The sequence below is a fragment of the Channa argus genome, chromosome 15 (assembly GCF_033026475.1).
Source record: "Channa argus isolate prfri chromosome 15, Channa argus male v1.0, whole genome shotgun sequence".
Lineage (NCBI taxonomy): Eukaryota > Metazoa > Chordata > Actinopteri > Anabantiformes > Channidae > Channa > Channa argus.
Genome location: NC_090211.1, coordinates 22,095,132 through 22,120,560, shown reverse-complemented (window position 1 = coordinate 22,120,560; position 25,429 = coordinate 22,095,132). Strand labels below are relative to the sequence as shown.

Sequence of the window (25,429 nt, the reverse complement as noted above, 5' to 3'; positions counted from 1 at the left end):
TTTGTTTGTGAAGTATTTGTACTTAAAAGTACTTTTTTTGAACATTTACTTAAGTAAAAGTGTTACTTGTTCTGGAGTATTGTTTTAAGCAATTACTTCCGCTTTTACTTGAGTTTTGTGTACTTTTTATACACAGTTATCATACTGTTATTATTACTACCACCGTTAGGCTTCAGTTCTGTTCTGTATTTTTGTGTAATATTCAGATGTTTTTTCTGTTCTGAAAAGTATAAAAGTATAAGTCAATAAAATGTTGATCATTGGACAGTGTCTGACTTAAAGCTGCGTCGCCGCTCATTTCGACATAAACCGAGTTTCTGACGTTTCACCGGCGTCAATATTGATCGAAATGTGCTCGGTACGTCACCATCAGCGTGCTGGTTAACCAATCAGAAGTCAGAGGCTGTGATGTGGGCGGGGCCTCATTCAAGCGCCTGTCGGTTTAACTTGTCAATGAACCGGCGTGGACAGTCCTCGAGCTCTGGTCCTCCGCATTAACAGTCTCCCTGCTGGACTCGCGCTGTCACTCAGCCTGTCCTCTCTGGTTTTTCTCGGTTCTTCACGTAGAGACAATCTCCGCTGCGATAAACCGGTGACCTGTGGACCCGCCACGCTCTCCTGGTACGAAGCGTCGCACGCTGACTACATTTGAATTACGGAGCCATTTTGTGTTTTCTCCCCCGTCATTTGTGAGTTTGTACAGCGGGGACAGTGTTCACACACCGCCTGAGGCGGGTTCGGACCCCCGCGTGTGAGCTAACACCCGGTTCTGTTCAACCTCAAATCCACAGAAACGCTTCTAACCACCGGGATTATTGATAATTCGCCCGCTGCAAGATACAATTGATTGATTTGAATCAGCGTGTAATCTTCGCCATCTTGCTTCGGACTCGAAATCTTCTTTATCGTTCATATTTGGGAAGAACGTGACATGGCGACAAAGACTTTTACCTTGTAGGTGCGTGTCGCTAGTTTCGCTGCTCCTGTGAACAGCTAAGGGCTGGACACTGTTCGGGTTTCCTGAACAAATACTGACAATTGTAGACATGATACCGCTATAATCTACAGCTCTATTAACAAACTGAAGGAGGCACAAAAGCTTATTTTATGCCTTTTTGATTGACACATGTTTCGTGTCTTTAGCTTTCAGACTATTAATATTAAACCTGCCTTCATTCATACAGTACAGTGTAATATTTCAGGAACCGTAAACGCACCTAATGAAGACACAGGCCAGCTGATGGAGCTGCAGCACATAATTAGCTTTTTATCTCGTTATTTTTACTTTCTAAATGTTTAATTCGTTATTGCTCTTTTTTTTTATGCGAAATTGTATTTATTTATTTATTGTCCCCGTGTCTTCACTGGACACATCGTGCTCCCATACTTGTCACTAAATGCAGCATTCTCAGAAATGTGATTAACTGCTACTGTCCTTTTGAGACACAACAAACCAAGAAACTAAAACACAATATTCTTAGAATTTAGATACTGTGCTGAAGTCATCATTGTTGACTCCAGTTGATTTCACATTATGATTTCATATGAGTACACATTCATGTGCAAAGCAGCGTGACACATCCTAATATGCAGGAGGATGGTCTTTGATTAGTTAATGAGTAGTGGTGTGTTGCCACAAATGGGAAACACACCGTCAGTCATGTGAGCTGTGTATTTAAGCCTGGTGTGTGTGTGTGTGTGTGTGTGTGCAGTCTGACACAGACAGCAGCACTGTGCACAGCTCCATCAGCTGTAAGAGGAGACGACTTGGCTGTTTGCTGGACTGAGTGTATCACAGTGGGGCCAGTGTGTGACGTCTCATCTGTCCCCTTCCAGGTGTTAGTAGTTTCTGTGAGGACAGCAGACTGAAAGACGGACAACAGCAGGACACACAGGAGATTCTGTGGTTTGAAAACACTGAAGCATTATCCTGAAGATAAAAAATGGAACTGGCACTGGTGAGTTTTACACTTGGAACAATGATGTTACTTTGTTTGTCTGATATTAGTGGAAAACTGTTGAAGGAACGTCCCCCCTCTCATAACTAAGTGTGAGTCAGGGAAACCTGTCTGATTTATAAGTTGAAGTAAAACACACTTTCAATCCAAAAGTAGTAGTTAATGTTAAAAACAACGTATTTAAACATTATTGGACTCGATGCTGTTAACATGAATGAACAAGTCTGGTCCAGATTTGTGTCTCCTCAATAGCAGAAATCTGAAATGTTCACGTACAGATTTAAGCAGAGAACCACTTTAAAAACCCGATTTCTCTTGTTACCGTGAAAAATCATTCATGTTTCACTAATTTAGCTTTTACGTATAAAAAAAACTTAATACTGAGGGAAACGTAAACAGTCATTGTTAACTCAGTGCAGTTTACGACACACATGAAAATGTTCCGAACATTTGTGTTGATTTCATAAAAGCTAAAGACAAAGATCAGAGACCTGGTGTGGAATAAAAACGGCAGCAGGTCAAAGTGGAGCTGATTGAAAAAGTGTTGAATGCCCTGTGCCCCCTCCTCCTCTCAGGCTTATCCAGCTATCAAAGCCTTCATGTGCGGCTCCCTCAGTGGAACCTGCTCCACGCTGCTTTTCCAGCCCCTTGACCTGGTGAAGACGCGTCTGCAGACGCTGCAGGGTGGCGTGCAGCCCAGGTGAGTCTGTGCACACTCGACACACGTCCTTTGACTGGGGGAACACAACCGGAGAGTTCTGCTCCAGCTGAACACGTGCAGCACACTAATGCACAGCTGATCATTTGCAGCTCGGGCAGAGTGGGGATGCTGACGGTGCTGCAGAGCGTGGTGCGGACAGAGAGGCTGCTGGGACTGTGGAAAGGAGTTTCCCCGGTGAGAACGTGTTTATGCTGTCGATTCTCTGTCCGTCTTCTGTGTGTGTGAAAGGTGCTCACTCCTCGGTCTCTGCTCTCTCCTCTAGTCCTTCGTTCGCACCATCCCTGGTGTGGGGATCTACTTCAGCACCTACTACTCTCTGAAGCAGCACTACTTCCAGGACGGCATCCCGGGACCCATGGAGGCCGTGCTGCTGGGAGCAGGGGCCCGGGGGGCGGCGGCGGTCGTCATGCTGCCAGTCACTGTCGTCAAGACTCGCTTTGAAGTAAGGGAACACCAGCGTGTTTTGGGAGGATGTTTCTTCTCGTTTGAAAGTCAGATAAAAGCTGCAAAATGAGCACAGAGAGTCACGACGACCAATAGGACAGAGAATGATCAGAAAGACCCACAGTAGTCCTAAAGGGGACTGGAGGTCTGGTAAAGGACATTTTATCCATCTGTGCCCGGGGCCCCTTTTTTTCATGATCGGTCCATGAATAATCAGGAACCTCAGAAATACAACAGACTGGTGATTATCACAGCTTTCAGCCAAATTCAAAAAAGTCACCAGCACCTTGTTACACTCTGATTTTTGCTTTATGTTGAACTTCAGTACAGTTAGAAAATCTTTCTAAAAGAGACTGTGAACAGATCCTCGTCTGTTGCTCAGTAAAAACAGCGTTGTGCATTTAAACAAGCTGAAAGGCTGCAGAGAGCTCGACATCTGTTCAGTTGGTCTGAGTTTGTTTATACGTTCATTTACATTGGAGTCAGAAATCTCACGGTTTTCCTGCCTTTTGTTCATTAAAAAAAATAAATAATAACTTGCCCAAACAGACTCACACTGTTGGTGCTGTATTAAACCCAAATGTGTATTTTTGTGTGTCAGTGCGGCAGGTACAGTTACAGGAGTGTGGGCGGGGCTCTGCGCTCTGTGTGCCAGACCGAGGGTCCTGCAGCTCTGTTCTCGGGTCTTATGGCCACGCTCCTCAGAGACGTCCCCTTCTCTGGGATCTACGTCATGTTCTACAGCCAGACCAAAGCTTCTCTGCCCAAAGGTCGGTACAGACGCACAGAGGCTGGATGTTAATGGTACCTAACTGTTACATGTCGAACTCTAACAAAAGCCCCCAACTGTTCCTTGTATTAGAGATCAGGTTGTCTCCCTCTGCCCCCCTGGCCAACTTCTGCTGTGGGATCCTGTCGGGTGTGTTGGCATCTCTGATCACTCAGCCTGCAGATGTGGTGAAAACACACGTGCAAGTGAATCCAGGGCTGAGGACGGCAGAGGCCATCAGATACATCTACACGGTAACTGTCACTGTCCTGCAATTTGGAAAAGTTCAGAAAATGTTAAACATCATAACATTTATCAGGTCCTTAAATGCTGTTATAACGCATCTGCAGCTGTCAAATGCAAAATAAAGTACGACTGAGGTACAAGCAGAACTGGTGTTAGTGAGGAGGAGGAGCCTCTTGTCCATCGATAAGATAACAATGCAACACATTGTGCGAGTTTTTTATTTATGGTTCACACAGAGTCTCACATCTGAACTGTAGTATCCTCAGTCCCTTCCAGGAGAATTATACTTAATTTCATTATTAGTTGCTTTAGCCTCTGCTTTACTTCACTGATTAGATAATGCTGCACTGAAGTGCTCCTGTAATAAAGTCATAAACAAACCAGACAGAAGAGGAAATGATGCATCATTTGGACTTTTGCTTATCATAAAAAATGTTGCAACAGTAAGATTTCAGTGTAACAATGGGAAAACCAAGTCCTTAAAGGAAAATTCTAATTAACATTAAAGGAATATTAATGTAGGGTCGATGTGCCACATGTATAACATGTGCACGGACAGTTTGCAGACAAACATTGATCCGGCTGTTGCGATATGATTTTAATTTTATAAAATAATAAACGTCTCTAATTTGCAAGTTGTCAGAAATAAGAACCAACACATTGAATTCATAAACGCCATCCGTTTAAGGAAGAGATGATGGCAGATGTCCGTCCAGAGAGTTGGTCAGCATTTGAAATAAAGAATGACTTAAATTACATCATAATAAATATTCACCGATACAAATCAATTAGCCGTTTATCTACACGCTTCACATACGTTCTCTTGTGCATTAATACGACGGGTTTCTCCTATAATTAAAAGGTTTTTGACATGTGGACCAGTAACAACCTGACGTCTGTCCCTGTCCCCTCTCTCTTTAAGGCCCACGGGCTGCAGGGCTACTTCAGAGGGGCAGTGCCTCGGTCCCTGAGAAGGACCATGATGGCGGCTATGGCGTGGACGGTGTACGAGCAGATGATGGCTCGACTCGGACTGAAGTCTTGAAGGTGAACGTTGACGAGAACCTTTTTTTTTTAAAGAAAGAAGAGAAACGAGTGGAATCGCAAAATGAGCGGGTCGAAAGCGTCATGGTGCAGTCGATCGTCGGAGTCCAGGTTTTCAGAGACACCCTGACAAGACGAGTCCGCACTGAAGGACACACACACATTACAACACAAGTGGAGAATGTGTTGAGCTGGTTAATGGCTGAAGCTCATGAATTTCTATGTTTTAGGGAAACCTCAGTGAGGATTCCCGTCTCTTGTGGTTATGAAACATGTCTGAGATTTTTTTCTTCTATAATTACTCAAGACGCTGTGCCAGATACAGCTCAGACTTTACAGCTGCACTTTGACCTCTGCAGCTCTGGCAGGGCTCTAATCACAGCTCCAAACTTGCAGAGCTACTTTACTGTGCCTGCTTTTGATGAAGGTGTTTTTAAAAAATCTTTTACTTTTATTCTCCCCACTTTTTAAATGTTTTTCTTTTTTTTTCCTTAAAGGGTTTTTACTCCTCATAATTATTTTGTCTTTCACATGTATAAACCTGTATCGAAGGAGCTTTTTAAATAAAGATTATTGAACAGAAAGAGACAAAACCACTCAGTGTCACCACATCCTGACTTATTGAGCTTGTGGTCTTCAGTGGGCTGGGATCACTTATGACTCAACAACAGAAGTATTAGGCTCAGACTTTTTATTTAATTTTTTTTTAATACTGCATAAACATAAACTAAAAGTTGATCAGATTCTCTCTAAAAAGCCCCTGGTGAAAACCCACCCATTGTTGGGTTAAATTTACTCAGCACCAGTAGGTTTGTTGTGGATTTCATACATCTCCATTGGGTCACGGGGTCAAAAATACCTTTCTCTTAGATAACTTTTAATAAGTTTTTTTTTTTTTTCGGCTTTTATACGTAACACCAGTTCAACAGATCGTACAGAAAACATTACATTCATTTAAATATTGAGACCGTTGTGATCAAAAGTATGTGACCCCCTTGCAGCAATAACTTAAATTCTACTATTCCACACTTTGCTCTCAGTGTGATCTTTGTTATTCGACCACTGCTGGGGAGGGAAACAGTGGTGTTGAATGTACACAATCTGTCCAACAATTGACTGGTCCAAACCTTTTAAAGATTATTTTGTAGAAATCTGTGTGGTTGAAACCAGATTTGATAGTGAAGACCCAGTTTTCTCTTCTTAAATGAGGCAGAACCTCCCGGACTCTCGCCTGATTTTCACTGAAATGCCGGACGGCCCTTTAAATAAAATGAGAAGCCAAGACGTTCACACACTTCTGCTAAACACACCTGTGAGATTGAACCACTTTCCTAATTAAACGTATAATATTGTTTCCCTTTTATCTCATTTAAGTGTTTTAGGTTATATCTAGACAAAGATGTATTGCTCAGCGTTTTGCAGCAGACTGTCACAACACGCAGGCCAAGCACTTATCTCAGAGATAAGCAGCAGAGGGGTGGTGGAGGAGGGTGGTGACACGCCATCAAATAGGAAATAAGGACAAGGAATAGAGTTGGAATGTGAGGCTAAAGAAAGAAACAAAGCCTTTTTTCTAGTTGGTTCTAAAACCACTGCAGAATGTGAAATGAGTCTCTTCAGATGCGATTCGATACAGTTTGGTGGTTTTTTAATTTCTCTGAGTGATCGATGCAACAGGACCTAAGGGTTTTTTAAAAAAATGATCAGTATTGTGGTTCTGAGCTTTGACATTCCCTCATGGGACATGTCGCCCCCACTCCTTCGTTTTATCCTTATTTGTAAGACCCATCGTCTCCAACGTCCTTGACTTTTATCCAAAGGGATGTTTTGAATCAACACATCATTACTAGTTAACCAACTTCTCTACTGCAGTGTTACACACTACCTTCCAGTACCGTATGTAACTAGTACATTTACCCATGTTCTGTACAGTTTTTTTTTTTACCGTTTTCCTCTGCTGCACTGAGAGGAAAATATTGATCTTTTTACTTTTTACATTGTGTCTGAGAGCTGCAGTTACGCTGCAGAGTCAGAGAAACAACACAAACTGGGAGGATGACTGTTACTGGTCAAAAGGAGAAGACACTTCCTGCTGCTTTAATGCACATTAAATTGCCAAAAGAATCACTTTTAATGACGACCATGATGGTGATGATACGTGTACCTGGACTAGTGTTTCTAGCCTTTGGCAACAATACATTTCTTTAAGTAAAAGCAACTACTGTCTACAGTTTACTGTCTACAGTGTTTCGGGGACAACTGAGCAGTGGTGGACGGACTTATATTATTACCACAGTGTAGAAATACCGTGTGATAAGATCATAGATCATTCATAATTTCAAGTAATAGAACAAAAATAATATTTTAGCGTTGAAAGTTTCAAAGTTTCATTACTCATACATTTTCATACATGTTCTATTTACAATGTATACTATGTACAAGTTCAAGCAAGCCAAATTGCCCCTCACTAGTACTCTATATGTAGTATTTCAACTTCAGTAAAGAAGCTGAAGTGTTACTTCTACTTGTAAGTGCTTTTACTTGAGTATTGAGTTTCAGTACTTTTGCCAGTAAAAGTACTGTTACAAGTAAATGTTATGTTACAGAGTATCATCACCAGATTACACTTAAAGTACCACAGGTAAATGTACACACTGAGCCGAACAATTTTCAGTGCTATATCAAACTATGAAGTAGCAAAGTTGAGTAAATGTACTTAGTTACTTTCCACAGCTGAGTATCACACCCGTGTACATCTTCCACTGGTGCAGCTTTTTGCACATAAGTTTCTCTGAAATCATTTCTCAACATGTTGTGTCACTGTGTACAGAACTCTTTATCTCAGGCAAACACTGTTACAACATGGGTCAGTCCTGCACCGAGAGGCCAGCGTCTCAGCATTGTCTTAATATGGTCTTTCCATCTCCATTGTCTTAATATGGGTTAACCATCCGAGGCGTGGACCCGACCTCTGGTTACCTCAGCCCGGAGCTGGTGAGACGTGTCTCTGCTGCCACCGCACTGCAGTGACAGGAAAGTGACCGTTTCCAAACCTTTGGATCTATGCAGTGTTCATAGTTTATTTTATGCTGTTTGGAACGATTTATGAAATTAATTTGTCACTATTATCCAGCCTGTAAGTACTGAATTAGACATTATGCACTGATCAGCCACATGTTTAAATACACCAGTGCAAATTAATGCAATCCAATAGTCCAGTGGTTCTGCCATGAATAATACATAATTTTACAATGTAAGAATTTCTCTGTTTTTAGGTACAAACTGCCAGAAATGTGTTTATTATTGAGGTCATAACGGGTAATGGAGTCGTACCTGAATGTATTGTAAGAAGAGGTGGTTCTCACGTTTTAACTTTAGATACTCTTTTTCTTGAGTATTACGTTTGTGTACTTGTACCACCTCTGTACACAGGGCTGTGGAGCTGCAGACGCCACAGAGTCACTGAGCAGTTTCTCGGTTACAGCGCCACTCAGCGGCCGCATGGTAGAGCTACATCTATTCAAAACGGGGAAAGAATCAACCAATCACACGCATGCAAATGGGGTATAAGTATTACGTCATTTCCGCCAATCGCCCTCTTTTTCACCGTGTGGTCAGATTTCTATACGGCGTTGTTTCGTGGTGAGTTTTACGTGGTGTATTTGTGCTAATAAACCTTATAAAATGCCACCAACGAACACGGAATAATAATGAGCTCCTCTTTAACTACAAACGGGGCCACGTTAGCGGCTGTCGTGGTGTTTAAATCGGCTTTAATTCTTCTGGATTTGGTAATGCTAACGTCCACAGCTAATGTGCTAGCCTCCGACACGCGCTCCGACACTGGCGCACTTCAGCCCAAATTATTCACAGTTATGAACGTACAGTTCAGGCAAATGGTGTATGATTAAAACAATGTTTGCCTATTTGGTAACTCAGTTGAAGGCCATCCACAACCCGGGTGTCTGGTTTAGAAACGTGTGGCCGAGCGGCGACATCAACTGAAATGGAGAACGACTGCGCGCTGACGATGAAACGGGATTTTTGTGCTTCAAGCTGCACGAATCACTACAACTACGTCAAGATTGTAGAGTTTGAACGCGGAATTAGTCGTTATCTCCAGCAATTTACGGTTACACAGTGACTGCTGTTACTATGTGTAATCTACTAAAAATCAATAAAAAAATCAAAAATTAATGCAGCAGCATGTGACAAGTGAGCATGAGGCAGATGATGGGTTCTGATTGAGACTGAAATATTTGATTATATTCTTGGAACCCTGCTGTTCTTAACTTAAGTTAGGAGGTGAAGCATGATTCAGCTTCAGGTCATGTAGCAAACAATTCACACTGGCCTCTCTGAACAAGATTAAGAGGAAAATCTCAAGTTATAGCACAGACTTGTAACACCCGAGCAGTTCAGTCTAATTTACGGGCAGTCATCTAGGAACTCAGTCAGACCGGATTGCTCACTATAAGCAGACATGATACTCTTGTGTGATTGTCTGACCAATGGTTTTCATCTTTCTTCCCAGCTCTCCAACACGTAACTCAGGGAAAGTGGTAACAATGTCCGGAAATCTAGATGTACTCCAAATGAAGGAGGAGGATGTGCTGAAGTTTCTGGCAGCAGGAACCCACCTGGGGGGCACCAACTTGGACTTCCAGATGGAGCAGTATGTCTATAAGAGAAAAAGTGATGGTGAGTCTGTTCGCTGTGCTGTTACTGGCTGGCATTAAATTCCAAACTGTTAGAAACTAATCTCTTTCTGTTGTTGGGCAGGTGTGTACATCATTAACCTGAAGAAAACCTGGGAGAAGCTGCTGCTGGCAGCCAGGGCCATTGTTGCCATTGAGAACCCAGCTGATGTGTGCGTCATCTCCTCCAGGAATACTGGACAGGTAAAATTTGACTTTTTCCAGTGGCACCAAAGTTCACTTGTTGTGCACACTATTAAAGCCGGGCACTGATGTCGGTGTTCAGGTGTCGGAAGTGTGCAAGAGAAAGCAGGCTAGGTTTTCGCGGACGCCATTAGGACATGTGTCCAGTGACTGGGGTTTGAGTGTGACCTGAGCCACAGATGACCTTGTTGAATAAAACCCATCATCTGAATTAAGCTGAGATACTGAGTTTGTCTTTCTGCCAACTTTTAGAGAGCAGTGCTGAAGTTTGCCTCTGCCACCGGTGCCACCACCTTCCACGGTCGTTTCACACCTGGTACATTCACCAATCAGATCCAGGCAGCTTTCAGAGAGCCCCGCCTCCTGATTGTGACTGACCCACGAGCTGATCATCAGCCACTGACGGAGGCTTCCTACGTCAACATCCCCACCATTGCCCTGTGCAACACCGACTCTCCTCTGAGATATGTGGACATCGCCATCCCCTGCAACAACAAGGTTAGATGGTGTCACTAATGTGACTATTGGTTTACTGTGGAGCCAGTCTTTTGTCTGTCCAATGTGGGCTATAGACTGTGTGCTAAAACACATGCTTGACCTTTAATCTCTTCTGACCAATACAGGAAAGGAGGCACAGGTCTTGCCACAAAAGTTAAAATTAGTTTTGTGCTATTGAGATGATAAAATGAAGCTTATTGTAACTGCAGCAGCTGGGTTTTCACACAGCAGTAAATCCATGACTGACCTGTTACGGTGTTGCAGGGTCATCACTCTGTGGGTCTGATGTGGTGGATGTTGGCCAGGGAGGTTCTCAGGATGAGGGGAACCATCTCCAGGGAGCACCCATGGGAGGTCATGCCTGATCTGTACTTTTACAGGGATCCTGAAGAGGTAAGAAAATGCAGTGCAGTGTCTTCAGATTGCTGGGCACAGTCTTCAAGTGAATTGGTACATTTTGGTCTCACACACTGATGCGTGTTTCTGCTGCAGATCGAGAAGGAGGAGCAGGCTGCAGCAGAGAAGGCTGTCGTGAAGGAGGAGTTCCAGGGTGAGTGGAGCGCCCCCGCTGCTGAGTTTGCTCAGCCTGATGTGACCGACTGGTCTGAGGGTGTTGCTGTACCATCTGTGCCCATCCAGCAGTTCCCTGCAGGTAAGTTTTACTGCTGATTTACTATTAATGTCATGTTAGCATTGTTTTACAGAGAGCCTGCTATATTGCAATTGAAATTAAAAGTTAAAATGACCTTTCTAATGGAAGGTTTTCCTAAAAAGATTTGGTTTAGACACATAATTATGGGCTTTTAAGAAAAGAGAAGGTTTCTTTAATTGTGAATTCTCACCCGATTCCTGTTACAATGCTACTTTGTTCTGTTACAGCTGCTGCACCGGTCAAAACTGGCGAAGTCTTTACTGGTGAGTTTATAAACAGTATGATATTGTCTCAGTGTGTGCAAGTAGTTATTTCTCAACTCGGTTTTAAATGACTTGTATTTGTTCCCTGCAGAGGACTGGAGCACTCAGCCTGCCACAGATGACTGGTCCTCTGCTCCCACTGCCCAAGCATCTGAGTGGGGTGGTGCTGCTTCTGACTGGTCTTAAATCAATGACTTTGGCAACAATAAAAAGTGTTTTCTACACTTTGACTTGTGTGTTTCATGTGATACTTAAGAAAAGGTGACTGTTTGCTGATCAAATGAAAGAGAGCTGCTGTTAGTGTTAGTGGTAAATATGTTAGTGGTCCTCTTCTACATGTTTACCGAGAGGTGTAGATGCACAGTGGTCAGCCATAACAATACTACCACCTGGTGTTTTATTTTTTTAATGTAAAAAAAAAAATATGTTTATGTGCCATCAGCACAGAGTGGTTTAAAATGCATTGTTTCCTTACTGTTGTACTAATTATGATTAGAAGGGGTTTTGTAGTGAAATATTTTAGGCCAGTACTTAATCACATCTGCACACGGTATCACATTTACTGTGTAGCTGCAGACTTTGGTCCTCCATCACATTATCAAGACCACTGGTGCTAATGTTGGTTGGTTGGTTTCTGTTGTGTCAGACTACAGACAAGTATCTGCAGTGGGTTGAAATTCATAAGTGGGGAAATTGAATACATTAAAAGTGCATAGAAAATTTAATTTTACTTAGATCTGTGATTTAGGTTAAATATAATCATTGATGCACTAGTTTGACTGGAAAAGTTACAACTTTGAATCCTGAGGGAATTTTTTTTGTTTTAGCTTTTACAAAAAGTAGAGAAATTCAAGTTCTAATACTTTTAAAGGGACCATAAATATGGTTATCATGGTTAATTATGGTCTTTGGTGCCACTACACATTAGTACTGCAGCAATAACTTGTTTGTATACTTCTCTTTTGTGTGCTGCCCAAATTAATTGTAATTACTTTTTCCTGTAAGTAAAACTCTGAGTTTGAGGTGTAAATGTTATAACATAACTACACGGGTCAAACAGTGATGTAAAAAGTACAACATTTTCATCTGAAATGTAAAAAGCCTAAATTGCATAGTGTTGAGTGTATGAGGTTTGCACCAGATTCTATTTAAAAATTACTGATCTAAATATGAATCTACAAATTACCCACACTTCACTATAGAGAGAAATGGAGAAAATAATGATCAGAATTTGCATTTACCAGCAACAGGGTGAGAAAGGAATCATACGAGACAAGAGACATGAATGGATCAGTAAATGGTAGAGGGGACAGGGAGACCCTGGTCTTCATCCTAAAAATATCCCAAAAAGCAATATGTACTAAATCATGAATGACCACAGGCACAAAACAGTCTACAGAGATGGGAAATGTCGTCACATAGACTCCAGTGCTCCTACAAAGAACAACAAGGTGAGTGACTACGAGACTCATCCACAGAGATGTTAGTGTCCTCAGAGAGAAGCAACATGGCTGCGTGGCTTTTTACTTCTCTGCCTTTAGGGCCCGGAGTTTTACAGTCTGTCCACTGCGGGTTGCGGGTCCTCAGAGAGTCTCCCTTTGGTGGGAGATGTGGAGGTGGTGGAGGTCCTCGGAGCGTCTCAGGCAGAACAACCCTGTGCTCCACCTTCGCGCCCCTCTGTCAGGTGGGCGTGTTTCTGCTCCGCCATTGGACAAAGGCGGCTTCCTTTCCTCTCCGCTTCCGCTTTCTCCTCAAACGCACGCCCCGCCGCTGAATAATGATAATAATGATCAAGATGGCTACTACAGAATCCTCCTTGCGGTAGCCAGCCACCAGTTTCATGGAACAAGTCAAAACTGCGGTTTCCTACTGTTTAGGTCCCCCGTAGCTGACGGGAGCGGTGCCGGGGCTCCTACTTTATGGATTAAAGCGTGCGCTGAGGACATAAAAGGCATTGTTTTGGCTGCAGCGCTCGTTCGGAGAAGCTAGCTAGCGCAGAAACTAGCTAGCGGTAGCTTCCCCCCAGCTCCAGCTTTAGCTCTCCAGCCAGCGGCACAGGAGTGTGGCGCTGACAGATTCGCGTGCCCGGTCTTAGGACAGGCAGAGCGACAAATGGCGGAGCCGAGGAAAGTGCCGTTCGTTACCATCTCGTCCTTCAGCACATCGCCGCCGATCCCCCCGGAGTCCAGCAAGAAGCGTCGCCGCGAAGATGAGGCCGTGGACGTCACTTTTGGGAAAGATGGAGGTGGCAGTGCCGCGGCGGTGGGGTCAGGAGGTGGCGGAGGGCATTTCGGCGGTGGTACCGCGAAAGGAGGCGAGGCAGACACGGGGGAGTCGAAACCTACCGTCCGACTCAGCCTCCCGCTGACGGAGCCGAACGAACGAGGGTCGGCCGAGTTCAACTACGGAGAGCTGGTCCACAACACTCAGGTCAGCAGGCACCGCGGGGGCGGGATGGTACAGTACAAGTACACAAACGAAGTACAAAGTACTCCACAACAACCAGTTCAAACTTTATTTGTAGTAATTCGAATTCGAAGTACGTGCTCTAAAATGGAAATGTACTTTGAAGTGGATCTTAGCAGCCCAGTTAATTCCCACGGTGAAGTGATGCGGATTCATTACAGTAACATTGATCCTAAAAACGGTCCCTACGTGACGCACCGGAGCATAAATACTTTATACATTGTTGTTGAAGGGATTTGTTTGTTCAAAAGCCAGTTCTCAAGTGTGGCTTGGAAAACAAGCGCTCCTCCTTTCAGTGCTTCCTTTGTTAGTGACCTGGGACATTTCCCGTGTTTTACCTGAAGACAAATTACAGCCTAAGTATTCTCATATCACCTGGACACTGTTGGGCTTAGTGCAAGATTCATCGTGTTTGTTACTTTTCTTCCATTACAACCCACGCAGGCAAACGCACTTTAAGATATTCAGCTGGGTCTGATGAAGTCTCAGCTTTGACTACAGGTTTACATAGAACAAGGACTGTGGGCTTTGTCCTCCATCACTTCCGTTGATGGGGACTAAAGAAAGGACCAGTTCACTGGCCAGTATGAACAGGAGGAATGATCACAGGCAGTAAAACCTGTTTCAGTGCTGAAGTGGGCATCTGTTAGTTGTGTTAAAGACCCAAATAAGATAAAACACATTTTATGAAAGGGGGTAATAGGATGATTTAGTAATGAATTTCCATAAAAACAGAGGGTGACAGAAACATCGTGAGCCAAACTGCACTGCAACCCTGGATCCACCTCATCGGCCGCTTCCTGTCGGCGTTTTCATGTTAGAGAAACGAAACACATTTATGACCTCTGCTGTGCATTGACTATTGAAATATGGTATATTTGGCTTAAATCACCTTGAAAGCTTTTGGAGAATGGATTTGAGCCGTAATAATGAATTGTGACATGGATGCTGTTTACCAGTTGGTATATTATAGTTACTCCAACATGGCATGAATGCACGATATTCCCCACAACCTCTGAATGTCCCCAGTTTGTGATAAAGTCTTTCTCCTCCAAGCTTTGTGTTTCAGGTTTGGTTATGTTCAATTATAAATCTGGTTTTACAGGCTCCTCATTACAGTGATCTGAATGTGTACTTGCCTTCTTCACCGTTTGAGTCTTAGTAAATTAAAGATGACTTTGTTTCCCTCAGGTAAATCTTCCAGGTTCAACAGTCCCGAAAGGACTTGCTCCTCCCCTAGACCCCAACGACCCCCTTGCAGATGACGAGAGGCAGAGACGGGAGGTAGAGGAGCTGGCCAAGAAATTTGAGAGCAAATATGTGAGTGAATAAATAGTCAGGGCTGTTTGGTTGTAATGCATCCTGTGGGTATTTTCTTTCACGTGTTCTGGCTCATGTTTGTTTGCAGGGCTGTGGCTCTAAGAAGAAGAAAAAGGACCGGATGCAGGACCTCATCGACATTGGCTATGGGTACGATGAGACCGACCCCTTCATAGACAATTCAGAGGCTGTGAGTTCCCTTTTTTTGCTAAAGCGCACACATCATGTTCTAAATGGTTGGCACCAAAGGTTGTTTTCTAAAGATTAGTGGATTAGTTAAAGTGTGTCTCAGTGGTTTGAAGGACGAAGGAAACACAGCTCCAAGCTAATATTTGAATTCTTATTCTGTAATATTCACTGCAAAGAGGACGACCAGCCCAACATTGGATAGGATGCATCCATCATATAAACTGCTGTTTGATGTAGGCCTATGGCACACACACACACACACACACACACACTGTAGATAACATTTATTCGTTAACTATTGGTCTTCATTGTGCTTTTTTCTTGTTGGTGTTCTCCATTTCTCCACCCTCCTCTCCGTCTCTGTTATACACCAACTGTCTTTGCTTATAATCAAGACAAAGCTGATTCAATCCTCTCTATGTTCTCTAGCTAGATTTGAAATGAACTTGATTAAGTGAACTTACCAGTTTTTTCTGATACCTTATGCAGTAATGCATAAAGCCTTTGCACAGAGCTTTTTCTTTTAATCATTACATGATCTTTCATGGCTTTGCAATGAATCTCATGTGGACACTTCCCTGATTGTTGAAATCGTCACGTGTAGTGAGATTTTCTGACTCTGAGTGTGTAGTATAACAGTTCAAAGGTGAGTATAAAAAAAAGCGTGGTGCACTTTACTGCAGTAAAATAAAAAAATAACATTACCCGTACGTCTGTCCTATCATCAGTATGATGAGCTGGTTCCAGCGTCTCTCACCACGAAGCACGGAGGTTTCTACATAAACACAGGCACCCTGCAGTTTAGGCCAGCTTCAGACTCTGAGGGAGAAAACGCAGGAACGGGCGATAATCACTTCAAAGTATGTGAAAAAAAGTAAAATAGAAGTAGATTATACACATGAAATATTCAAGTATGTTAAAACTGTTCTGCTAGACTAACCAATGTTTTGGACATGTGTGTAGAAGATTAAGGATGGTGAAGAGCGAGTGATAAAGAAAAGGCGGAAAAAGCAAGATGGTGGAACTCTGGAGGACAAGAAACCCAGGAAGAATAAAGTACCAAAGCCAGGGTGAGCTTTTAATGTCCCTGTTTCATGTGACGCTTATCTCTTCTCCAGCATTTTCTCCAAGTCTGTGTGATAATTGTTATAAAGTGGTTTGTAGCTTATTTTGTTGTGCAGCTCTCTAATGGATTCTCATGGCACAGATTTAAACACTCAAACACAATTGATTTCTTGTTAGTGCTTGTCGGCTAAAAGTCTTTCTTCTTCCTCTTCCGGCGGCAGAGTTTCATCCTTGAATGTTCATCGTCCAGAGAAGAAGAAGAGAAAGAAGCTGATGAAGGATTCTCTGCACTTGGCCAACATGCTGCGTCGCTTCACCAAGGAAAAGGAGGAGATGCGGAAAAAGAACTTGGCTGCTGCTGGTCTGCAGCGACCCAAAGTGCCCATTGCCACCAGTGCACTGCTCAGCACCCAGCACAAGGCTGCAGGCAGCAATGACTGCAGCATGGCTGACCTGAGCGCCGACCCGGCCGTGATGTCCCTGCTGGGCTCAGCCAATAACGACATTCTGCAGGACATGATGGGGGACCTGGACTTTGGGATGCTGGACTCCCCACAGCCCTCCAGCCCGGTGCAGGGCGAGAACGGCTCCTTTGGGATGGGGCAGAAAGCTGGAGGGATCCGAGTGTCCCAGGGTAACATGATAACCTCACCGCCTTTACCCAGTGGACTCCCAGGTCCCCTCGCCAAACGCATCGAAGATCTGAGAGTGGTAAGGAGGCGTCTTTCTGTGGGATTGCTGCAGAAACGCTTTGCTCTTATGTTTGTAAAGACAACACACAGAGAGGAAAGATTTAAAGATTTCATCCAAAAAGAACCTCAGAGTTCAGGTGCCCAACTTTTCAGGTCTTAAGACAGAAGTGTGGCCTTCATGAATACTACAGTAACTCTGATTTTCTCTGTTGATACCATCAAAGATCACTTTCTAATGTGATGTATGTGGAAATGATGCCACACACATAACATGGTTATCAGCCATGTTTTATGCAAAAATTAATTTCAAATTTTATCACAAGGGTTAAGCTTCCAGAATTGGACAAATGGAGCGAATGTGTCCCAAAACGAATGTTTTGGCTGCTGGGCGGCTGTAGCTCAGTTGGTAAAGGCAGTCGTCCAGTGGTTCGATCCCCGGCCCCAGCTGTATGTCAAAGTGTCTCTGGGCAAGACACTGAACCCCTAACAGCACATGCCCCCTCCCCACCTGTGCAGTGCTGGTCCAAGCCCGGTAGAAATTTGGGAGGGTTGCGTCAGTACTTAGGTAAAAGTACAAATAATAATGTACTCCAGTAAAAGTTTAAGTATCCGCTGAAATTTCTACTTAAGTAAAAGTAAGTACAAGATTTATATTTTGGTTCTTTTCTGTGGACCAGTGCTGCTTCATGTTTGGGGGGAACTTAACTAATTCATGGTGATAGACAGAAATAGTGGGTTAAAGATCTGATGCTAGATAAGACCATGGGAGGAGGTACTGACACTATGTCTGTCTCTCTAGTGATTCACCTTCATAAAAGAATGGAAAAAGTGGTTTATGATGAAATATGTAAAGTGACCAGTGTCTGGTTCAGGGAGGTTAGAAAAGCAGGACACGGTGTAACAACATCACAGGACTTTACAGTGTGTTCAACATGCTGCATTAACGGACTTTGTTGAAACCTCTTCCCTGTTCCCTGCTGAAGGCGTCGCGGCTGTTTGATGAAGAGGGCAGGAAGAAGTTCTTCACGCTGGACATGAACAACATCCTGCTGGAGTGAGTAGCGTCAGATCTTTACAGTGACTCACTGGCAGAAATGTGACTCTGATTGTTTTGTGTGTGCCAGTATCGAGCTGCAGGTCCAGGAGCAGCCTGCTGAGGTGCGTTCGGCCGTCTACTCTCACCTCGAGGCCTTCGTGCCCTGCAACAAGGAAGCTCTGCTCAAACGCCTTAAGAAGCTCAGCCTCAATATACAGGTGGGTGTGTGAGATTGAGATAGAATATGATCTTTACTTTAGACCACAGTTCATAAGACTTTGAAAACGAACAGGAAACACCTGTGGCTTTATGTTGTGCTAATTCAAATTTGTCGACGGGTCAAGTACATTCACACGTTGCGTTTGAGTTGAGGCCTGCGAGTAGCTGGAATTTCCTTTACAAACTGATTTAGTCCCACAGTCTCTCTGGGGGCACAGAAATATACTATATGTAAATTATAAATGCATCTCTTTTTTTCCATTTTATAATAACGAAGTGTCTTTCTTCACCCTAGAACTGTGTTGTTGGGTTTTTTTTTTCCAAGCGTTTGTGTTTTGGGGACAAATTAACTTCAGTAGAAGTTAATTTTCAGTAGATCATTTCACTTTTAAAGGTCAAACTTTACTTCCCATTTGCATTTCCATGACACTGAACATTGTCTGTGGCTGCTCACCTGTCCTCCATCCTCAGTAGGATGAAAATCACCTGTTTTTGTGTTTTAATGTGGATGAAGGTATTTGCACAAAAACAGCGTATTCGCCTTACTGTAGATTCAGTCCTAGGTCATGGACCTGGTTTCAAAGGTGACTGGAAGGACAGATCCCAGAGCAGAGGGTTCAGCTGTGCGTTTTCCTGGGTTTTATTTGTCACTGTGCTTGTCTCTGTCTCGCAGGATGACCGTCTCCGAACGCCCCTGCTCAAGCTGAAGTTGGCCGTGTGCAGCGTGATGCCGGAGCAGATTGCTCGCTACAACATGGACTGTATCGCTAAAGTGGCAAAGTAGGTTCACAGAGGACACCTGCTAATTATGGCACCTGATTTTACTATTAATCTTGTGACAAAAGTGTAAATTGTCTTTGTGTCATTAGATATTTGTTCTGAATGGTAAATGGTTAATCTGTCCACTTGTATTGCACTTTTATCCAAAGTGCTTCACAATGTTGCTCCTCATTCACCCATTCGCTCACACATCATATCAGAGTTTCCACAAAGCTGTAGATATGAGGAAAAGACTTTGTAATAACATTTTTAAGGTTTAGTCTTTATTAAAATATTCACCAACGAGTAGGTTTTGTTATCGTCTTTGCCAATGAAACTAACACCGAAAGAGGATCACATTCATTTTTGATGAAGTGGGTTTGACGTCTGGGTTTGCAGGCAGCAGTCTGAGGAGGGAGAGAAGAATGGATCCGAGGATGACGATGAGGAGAAACCAGGGAAGAGGGTGATGGGACCTCGAAAGAAGTTCATCTGGGATGACAAGCTCAGGTCTGTACATTCAGTGCACGGTCAGAGTTCAGAGGTGAGTGATACCTCTCACCACATACAATCTTTGGCAGCCAGCAGATTCTTCACCATTGTTCCGAGACTAACACGTTTCTTTTGTCCTTTTAAACCATGGAAATAACATAACCAACAGCGGATCGAAGTTGCTGTTACATATTCAAATCAGTGATCACGTAGTCTAAAGGTGCAATATTGTTTTTTGGTGATCTGCTCGTGGCTGGTGCCTTTTTCTGACAGATTTAAAAAACTGCTGCCAAATATACTTGTAACCTCTAAATTCAAAGTGTGGGAAACAAATACCTGACAGCAATGTAGTGTTTTATAACATATTACAACATGGATTTTTCATGTATTCTTTATATATTTAATTTTATACTTAACGCTGTTGTATGTAATTAAGTCTAAACTTTAGTTTCTAACCCACCTTGTTTTTGGCTGTAGGATTAGTAAAGTACTCTCTCCGTCGGTCTCACCTGATGGTGATCACCTGCATTGTGTGTTTTCCAGGACATTGCTGTGTAATCTGGTTCGAGTCAAGCTTGGCTGCTATGAGCTGGAGGGAAAGAACACGCTGTCTCTAGAAGACTACCTCAAAGCCTTCATGGAGACTGAGGTGAAACCTCTGTGGCCTAAAGGCTGGATGCAGGCCAGGTGTGTATCTCGTTCGGAATTATGTGTTTTAGAATATTTAGAATTTAAAAAAGTTATTAATACATATATGCAACCACAAGGGGACACTAGCCAGTGTCTTCTTGTGCCAGTCCCAAGTCTGGATAAATGCAGAGGGTTGTGTCAGGAAGGGTGTCCGAAGTAAAACACATGCCAAAGTAAACTTATAACTCATGACTTCTACACCAAATCTGACTTCCATACCGGATCGGTCGGGAGGTGTGTTCATGTAGGACTGACAGTAGGGACTTTGAATGTTGGGACTATGACAGGGAGGCTGGAGAGTTGGTTAACATAATGCAGAGAAGGAAGGTGGACATGCTGTGTGTCCAGGAGACCAGGTGGAAAGGTAGCAAGGCCAGAAGCTTAGGAGCAGGGTTCAAGTTGTTCTACCATGGGTCAGATAGGAAGAGAAATGGAGCAGGAGTTATCCTGAAAGAGGAGTTTGTGAGGAATGTTCTAGAGGTGAAAAGAGAATCAGACTGGTTGATGAGTCTGAAGCTGGAAATTGAAGGAAGTTGAAAAAGATAGAATGTAGTTTTCAGGGAGGAGCTGAGACAGACTCTGGGTGGTTTGGAGTTGCTTCCAGATGACTGGACCACTACAGCTAATGTGATCAGGGAGACAGGTAGGAGGGGACTCGGTGTGTCATCTGGAAAGAGGAAAGTGGACAAGGACACTTGGTGGTGGAACGAGGAAGTTCAGGAGTGTATACAGAGAAAGAGGTTAGCTAAGAAGAAGTGGGACACTGAGAGGACTGAAGAGAGTAGACAGGAGTACAGGGAGATGCAGCGTAAGGTGAAGATAGAGGTGGCAAAGGCCAAACAAAGAGCATATGAGGACTTGTATGTTAGGTTGGACACTAAAGAGGGAGAGGTGGATTTGTACAGGTTGGCCAGACAAAGAGATAGAGATTGAAGGATGAGAGTGAGAGGAGGCAGAGGACAGAGTTAGATGGAGACACATGACTCGAAAGGGAACAACAGAAAGGAAAAGAAGATATTAAATGACTGTGAGCTGCTCGAAAGATCTCTGCTAGCTGTGCAGAAATATGACTTTTATCCTGATCATGTTTAATCAGTGCCCATATTAGTACTAGTATATTAGTATTAGTATTTTTATTAAACAAATGAATGTATCCATGGTTGTGACATTTTCCTCTACAGGATGCTGTTTAAAGAGAGCATCATGGCTCATGGTCACCTCACAGGCTACACGTAAGTCATCTGACTTTTTAAACGTATTTATTATTATTATTTTGAGCTCTGTGAGAATAAGTGCTAAGACCCAGAAATGAGTTAGCAGTTTTGCACTTCTGCTTTCCTCCTGAGGTCTGTGGATTCTTTGAATATGTTTTTTGGTTAAAAGCCTTAAATAAGTTCTGTAGTTTAAGAGATTTTTGTGTTTTGTTCTATGACCTCAAGTTCATAGGTAAATAGCAGAGTTCTGCATTTTGTAGCTTCGGCTAAAGAGACTGGACCTGTGCAGAATCAGTTTGTTTAACCTAACAATCAGTAGCTTTTTACTTCCATCTTCAAAAGTCATGTGGTTGCATCCGTGGAGATTAAGTTTTCAACCCAAACCTGTACGTTTTATAAACTTGGGCTTTGGCATGTAGTTTATTTTCTGCAAAAATCCAAATGCCAATAGAAAAATCCCATTGACTTTTTGTGGAGGGAACCAGCGAAATGCCAACTTACAAAAGTTCATCAGTCCTCAGTTTGTTCTAACTCATGTCGTGTTTCTATTACTTCAGAGCAAAGAAGAAGATGGTCCCCACCCCCAAGGCCAAGCCAAAGGTCAGAGTTGATGTGTGTCAGACGCTACAAACTGATGCAAAGTTTCCAGCTGTGCTGACTTCACTGTGTAAAATATTATCTTTGTGTGATCCGGTTTTCCAGGAGGCCGTGTGGGTGCAGCGGTCCACGCCTGCAGCTGGTCCAACGCCCTCACCTGTTGCCCAGGTTGCTAAGCGACCACCTCAGTCACAATCTGAGCCCATATGTCTCGATTCCCTCGACGAGGATTTGACGACTCCCTCTTTGGACTCAATCTCCCAGGCTCTCGCCATCCTCGGCAGTGCAGCCAAGGGCCTGGCCCAAGGGGACAGCCCCCCGTCCCCCGACGTACCCAAGACGACCTCTACCCCCTCCTCCCTCCACGTGTCTCCCCTTATTCAGCAGCAGAAGAAGATCTCCGTCAGCACTCCCAGCTCCGGTGCACCTCACTACATCTCTACCTCTTCGTCTTCCTCCACCTCGCTGTCCCGGCCCCCCGCCATCACGTCCTCTCCTGTCCCCTCAGTGAGGGTAGAGGGTATGGGGGTGGCTAAGGGCACACCGCAGGCACACAGACACTCAGTGCTGAATGTTCAGAGACCTTTGGGCATGACCAAGGCCAACATGCCTGCTTCAGCGTCGCCACCTAAACCGCGTCCACCACCCACCGCGTCTCCCCTTTTGGCCCCAGGATCAAAGACGGGGGTCGTTACCTCCCCCTCTGGCCTCCTCAAAGGCAGCAATAATACTAAAGCCAACAGCGGAGACGCTGTCATCATCACATCAGCTCAGTCGCGGCCACACACACTTTCATCGTCCTCGCTCATGACTTCCAAAACCTTCCAAACTGCCTGCATGCCTCAGACCCCCCAGAATAAACCCTCTACGGCCCCCTCCCTCGCTCAGACGCTATCTGGAGTTCAGTCCCAGCCGCAGTCCAACTTCATCACTCCTATGCATGCCACCCTAACAAAGTCCACACACAGCAGCAACCCCCCAATCATCAAACTCACCCCCCGCACCCCTAACCCCACTGTCCCTACCACCACCTCAGCCTCACCCTCCATCTCTCAAAACCCCAGGTCTCAGGCAACTCCCACCCTCCACCAATACGCCGCCAAAAGCCCAGCAGGGTTCCGCCCAACGTTCTCAGGTGCCCAGGGAGGAGCAGCCAAGGCCGGGCAAAGCAGCTACGCTCCCCCCAGCAGCCAGAAGACCCCCGCCAACAACAACAGCAAAACCAACACCAGCCTTATTAACACCTCATCCATCAACAAGCATTCAGGATCCAGTGCCTCCCCCACAGTGACCTCTGCCAATGCAGGCCAGCGCCAGAGGCCCGTGGGTGGGACACCTCAGGGGGCCAAGCCGGTCGCGTCTGTTCCATCGTCATCCGTCGCCTCTCAGTTACCACAGGTTTGTTACCGAATGGGTGTTAGGTTTCGTCCAGAGGTTAATTTGGCACATTTAACGTTTTTTGGATCTGTCTTTAGTTTTTATTGTTTGGTTATTTTGTGGAGCTTTGGGATCTATGGATGTTGTAATGCTCTGTATGAGCTGTTAATTTGCTGCTGTACTGAGTTTGATTTCTGCAAAAACAGAAACAAAGCTTCATCTGGTCGTCATCCCCAGGAAACACCATTCACTGTTTCTTGTCTAGAGTTTGCTTGTCAGAGTAGTGTGTTGTCCCCGTCCCTGTCCCCGTCCTAACCTGAACAAACTGTGTGTTCACACACTCTTCTTCTGCTCAGGTCTCCACGGCAGGTAGCAGCAGTCTGCTCAGCTCAGCCCCGTCTCTTCCCCTGGGGTTTGGTATGCTGGGGGGGCTGGTGCCCGTGTCCCTGCCTTTCCAGTTCCCCTCACTACTAAACCTGCCCCAACTGGGTACGGCGGGCTCCAGCTCGGGGGCCAGCGGCTCCATGGCCGGCAGCAACCCCCCGTTCACCACCCTGACCCAGAGTGAGTGATGCTAACACTGTAGAGCAGATTGTTGTTTCTACATATAGTCACACACACTACGATCAGTATGTTGCTGTCGTCGATTCCTGTGTAGCGTTGTCCTGTGTTGTATGTTTTATCACCATATTATGTTGGATGTAAGTTTGTGATTTTTCTCCTTTTTGACATTTGTCCATTTTGTTTGTCTCACTTCCCCTGCTCTCTCCTGTCGCTCACTTGGCCTCGTTCTTCTTCTGTCTTTACCTCATCCCCTGTTCTTTCACCTCTGTACCATCTTGCTCCTCTACCTGTTTTGTCCCCCTGTCCTGTCTCCTCAGATCTGTATAAGAGTCTCCAGTCAGGGTCTCAGGTTGCTCTGCCTCCTCACTTGCAGCTCGCTTTCTCAGGTAAAAGCTGACCCCTCCCTCCCTCCCTCCCTCCCTCCCTCCTCAAAGCCTGCTCCATTTTACTCCCTCTCCGGCTTTTTCTTTTCCCTTTAAGTGTCTGGTGTCTCAGGTTGTTCTTTTTCGGTCCCGTTCTGTTCTGCTTGTCCGGTGGTGGCAGCATGCTTCATGCTTCATGTAGTCATTTTAGCTGTTGTTCCATGTCTGTAAAATGTTTGTCCATCATTGCTTTTCATTGACAAACAAACTGTGCCGTTTCCATTCAGATGTCAGTCAAAGCCAAGGAGGAGACGCCAAGCGGAAGACTCTATGATACAGCAGCCTTTCTACTCAGCAGACGTTCATCCAATATCTGGACAAATCCGGATGGGAGCCACAGTCCTGGACAACATGGTCTGCTCACATTTTTATGATTATCACATTTAGATAGAACTTTTAAAATCCATTTGATAACTTTTAAAAATACGTTTCTTCCTAGAATTGTCAAATCCAATTTGTCAATGTTTACAATGTAGACCTCTATCACTGTGGACAGAAAGGAGAGGGGGCTAACGGGATTTTATTTTTTAGGTGCGTGTGCGGCTGTGCCTTTTTTGTACGTCTCCCTCTCTGATGCATGGTCAGTCTGTCTATCTGGTGCTGTTTTTATCAGTATGTAATTATCACTGATACCTGTAAGAAATGTAAACTGCAAAGTGTTGAATGAGTTGTACACTTTTTTCCATTGTATTTGAATTGTTTCTGTACAGAACTCAAACTTGCTTTTAATTAAATCTTTCCCTTGATGAAAGATGTGATGAAACCGATTAATGCGACAGTAACAATCCGTAAAAAAAAAACAAACAAACAAAAAAAAAAAAAAAACAAAAC

General features: G+C 44.2%; 3 protein-coding genes and 1 non-coding gene across 9 annotated transcripts; all 4 read left to right on the top strand.

Annotated features, from left to right (window-relative positions):
• Positions 1-462: 462 nt before the first annotated feature.
• On the top strand, positions 463-5,778 carry LOC137099294 (mitochondrial glycine transporter A-like). Of its 3 annotated transcripts, none has more exons than XM_067475938.1 (8): positions 463-621; positions 1,837-1,958; positions 2,534-2,658; positions 2,769-2,853; positions 2,942-3,121; positions 3,725-3,893; positions 3,986-4,146; positions 5,061-5,778. In XM_067475938.1, the coding sequence occupies exons 2-8, from the start codon at positions 1,944-1,946 to the stop codon at positions 5,181-5,183; spliced, it is 858 nt and encodes a 285-aa protein (XP_067332039.1). In that variant the 5' UTR covers positions 463-621; positions 1,837-1,943; the 3' UTR covers positions 5,184-5,778. The 3 variants fall into 3 exon arrangements, with proteins under 3 accessions (XP_067332039.1, XP_067332040.1, XP_067332041.1); XM_067475939.1 differs by having other exon boundaries at positions 1,713-1,958; XM_067475940.1 differs by lacking the exon at positions 463-621 and adding an exon at positions 638-958.
• Positions 5,779-8,752: 2,974 nt separating this feature from the next.
• Positions 8,753-11,726, top strand: rpsa (ribosomal protein SA). The gene is made up of 8 exons (XM_067475937.1): positions 8,753-8,824; positions 9,717-9,883; positions 9,965-10,083; positions 10,336-10,581; positions 10,846-10,974; positions 11,074-11,233; positions 11,461-11,496; positions 11,588-11,726. Exons 2-8 carry the CDS (start codon positions 9,751-9,753, stop codon positions 11,680-11,682), a joined length of 918 nt encoding a protein of 305 aa, XP_067332038.1. The 5' UTR covers positions 8,753-8,824; positions 9,717-9,750; the 3' UTR covers positions 11,683-11,726.
• Positions 10,125-10,264, top strand: LOC137100657 (small nucleolar RNA SNORA62/SNORA6 family). The gene has a single exon (XR_010910962.1). It is a non-coding gene; the product is annotated as a small nucleolar RNA SNORA62/SNORA6 family (small nucleolar RNA).
• Positions 11,727-13,269: 1,543 nt separating the features above from the next.
• Positions 13,270-25,428, top strand: ubn2b (ubinuclein 2b). 4 transcript variants are annotated; one of them, XR_010910734.1, is made up of 18 exons: positions 13,270-13,926; positions 15,154-15,282; positions 15,371-15,472; positions 16,200-16,331; positions 16,435-16,541; positions 16,758-17,247; positions 18,212-18,282; positions 18,353-18,482; positions 19,157-19,263; positions 19,642-19,752; positions 20,278-20,421; positions 21,606-21,656; positions 22,196-22,238; positions 22,341-23,633; positions 23,969-24,176; positions 24,494-24,562; positions 24,826-24,952; positions 25,130-25,428. XR_010910734.1 is itself a non-coding variant. In XM_067475933.1 (17 exons), exons 1-17 carry the CDS (start codon positions 13,609-13,611, stop codon positions 24,870-24,872), a joined length of 3,552 nt encoding a protein of 1,183 aa, XP_067332034.1. In that variant the 5' UTR covers positions 13,270-13,608; the 3' UTR covers positions 24,873-25,428. The 4 variants fall into 4 exon arrangements, 2 of the variants coding, with proteins under 2 accessions (XP_067332034.1, XP_067332035.1); XR_010910735.1 differs by lacking the exon at positions 24,494-24,562; XM_067475933.1 differs by having other exon boundaries at positions 24,826-25,428.
• The last annotated feature ends 1 nt before the right edge of the window (position 25,429 follows it).

Excerpts from the sequence above, each read along its gene's own strand:
- rpsa (XM_067475937.1), top strand. The coding sequence starts at position 9,751 with ATGTCCGGAAATCTAGATGTACTCCAAATGAAGGAGGAGGATGTGCTG. Across the intron at positions 9,884-9,964 it reads CTATAAGAGAAAAAGTGATG|GTGTGTACATCATTAACCTG; the intron begins GTGAGTCTGTTC and ends GTTGTTGGGCAG. Across the intron at positions 10,582-10,845 it reads CCATCCCCTGCAACAACAAG|GGTCATCACTCTGTGGGTCT; the intron begins GTTAGATGGTGT and ends ACGGTGTTGCAG.
- ubn2b (XM_067475933.1), top strand. The coding sequence starts at position 13,609 with ATGGCGGAGCCGAGGAAAGTGCCGTTCGTTACCATCTCGTCCTTCAGC. Across the intron at positions 16,542-16,757 it reads AATAAAGTACCAAAGCCAGG|AGTTTCATCCTTGAATGTTC; the intron begins GTGAGCTTTTAA and ends TTCCGGCGGCAG. Across the intron at positions 19,753-20,277 it reads ATCTGGGATGACAAGCTCAG|GACATTGCTGTGTAATCTGG; the intron begins GTCTGTACATTC and ends TGTGTTTTCCAG.
- LOC137099294 (XM_067475938.1), top strand. Across the intron at positions 3,894-3,985 it reads CAAAGCTTCTCTGCCCAAAG|AGATCAGGTTGTCTCCCTCT; the intron begins GTCGGTACAGAC and ends TCCTTGTATTAG. Across the intron at positions 4,147-5,060 it reads CCATCAGATACATCTACACG|GCCCACGGGCTGCAGGGCTA; the intron begins GTAACTGTCACT and ends TCTCTCTTTAAG.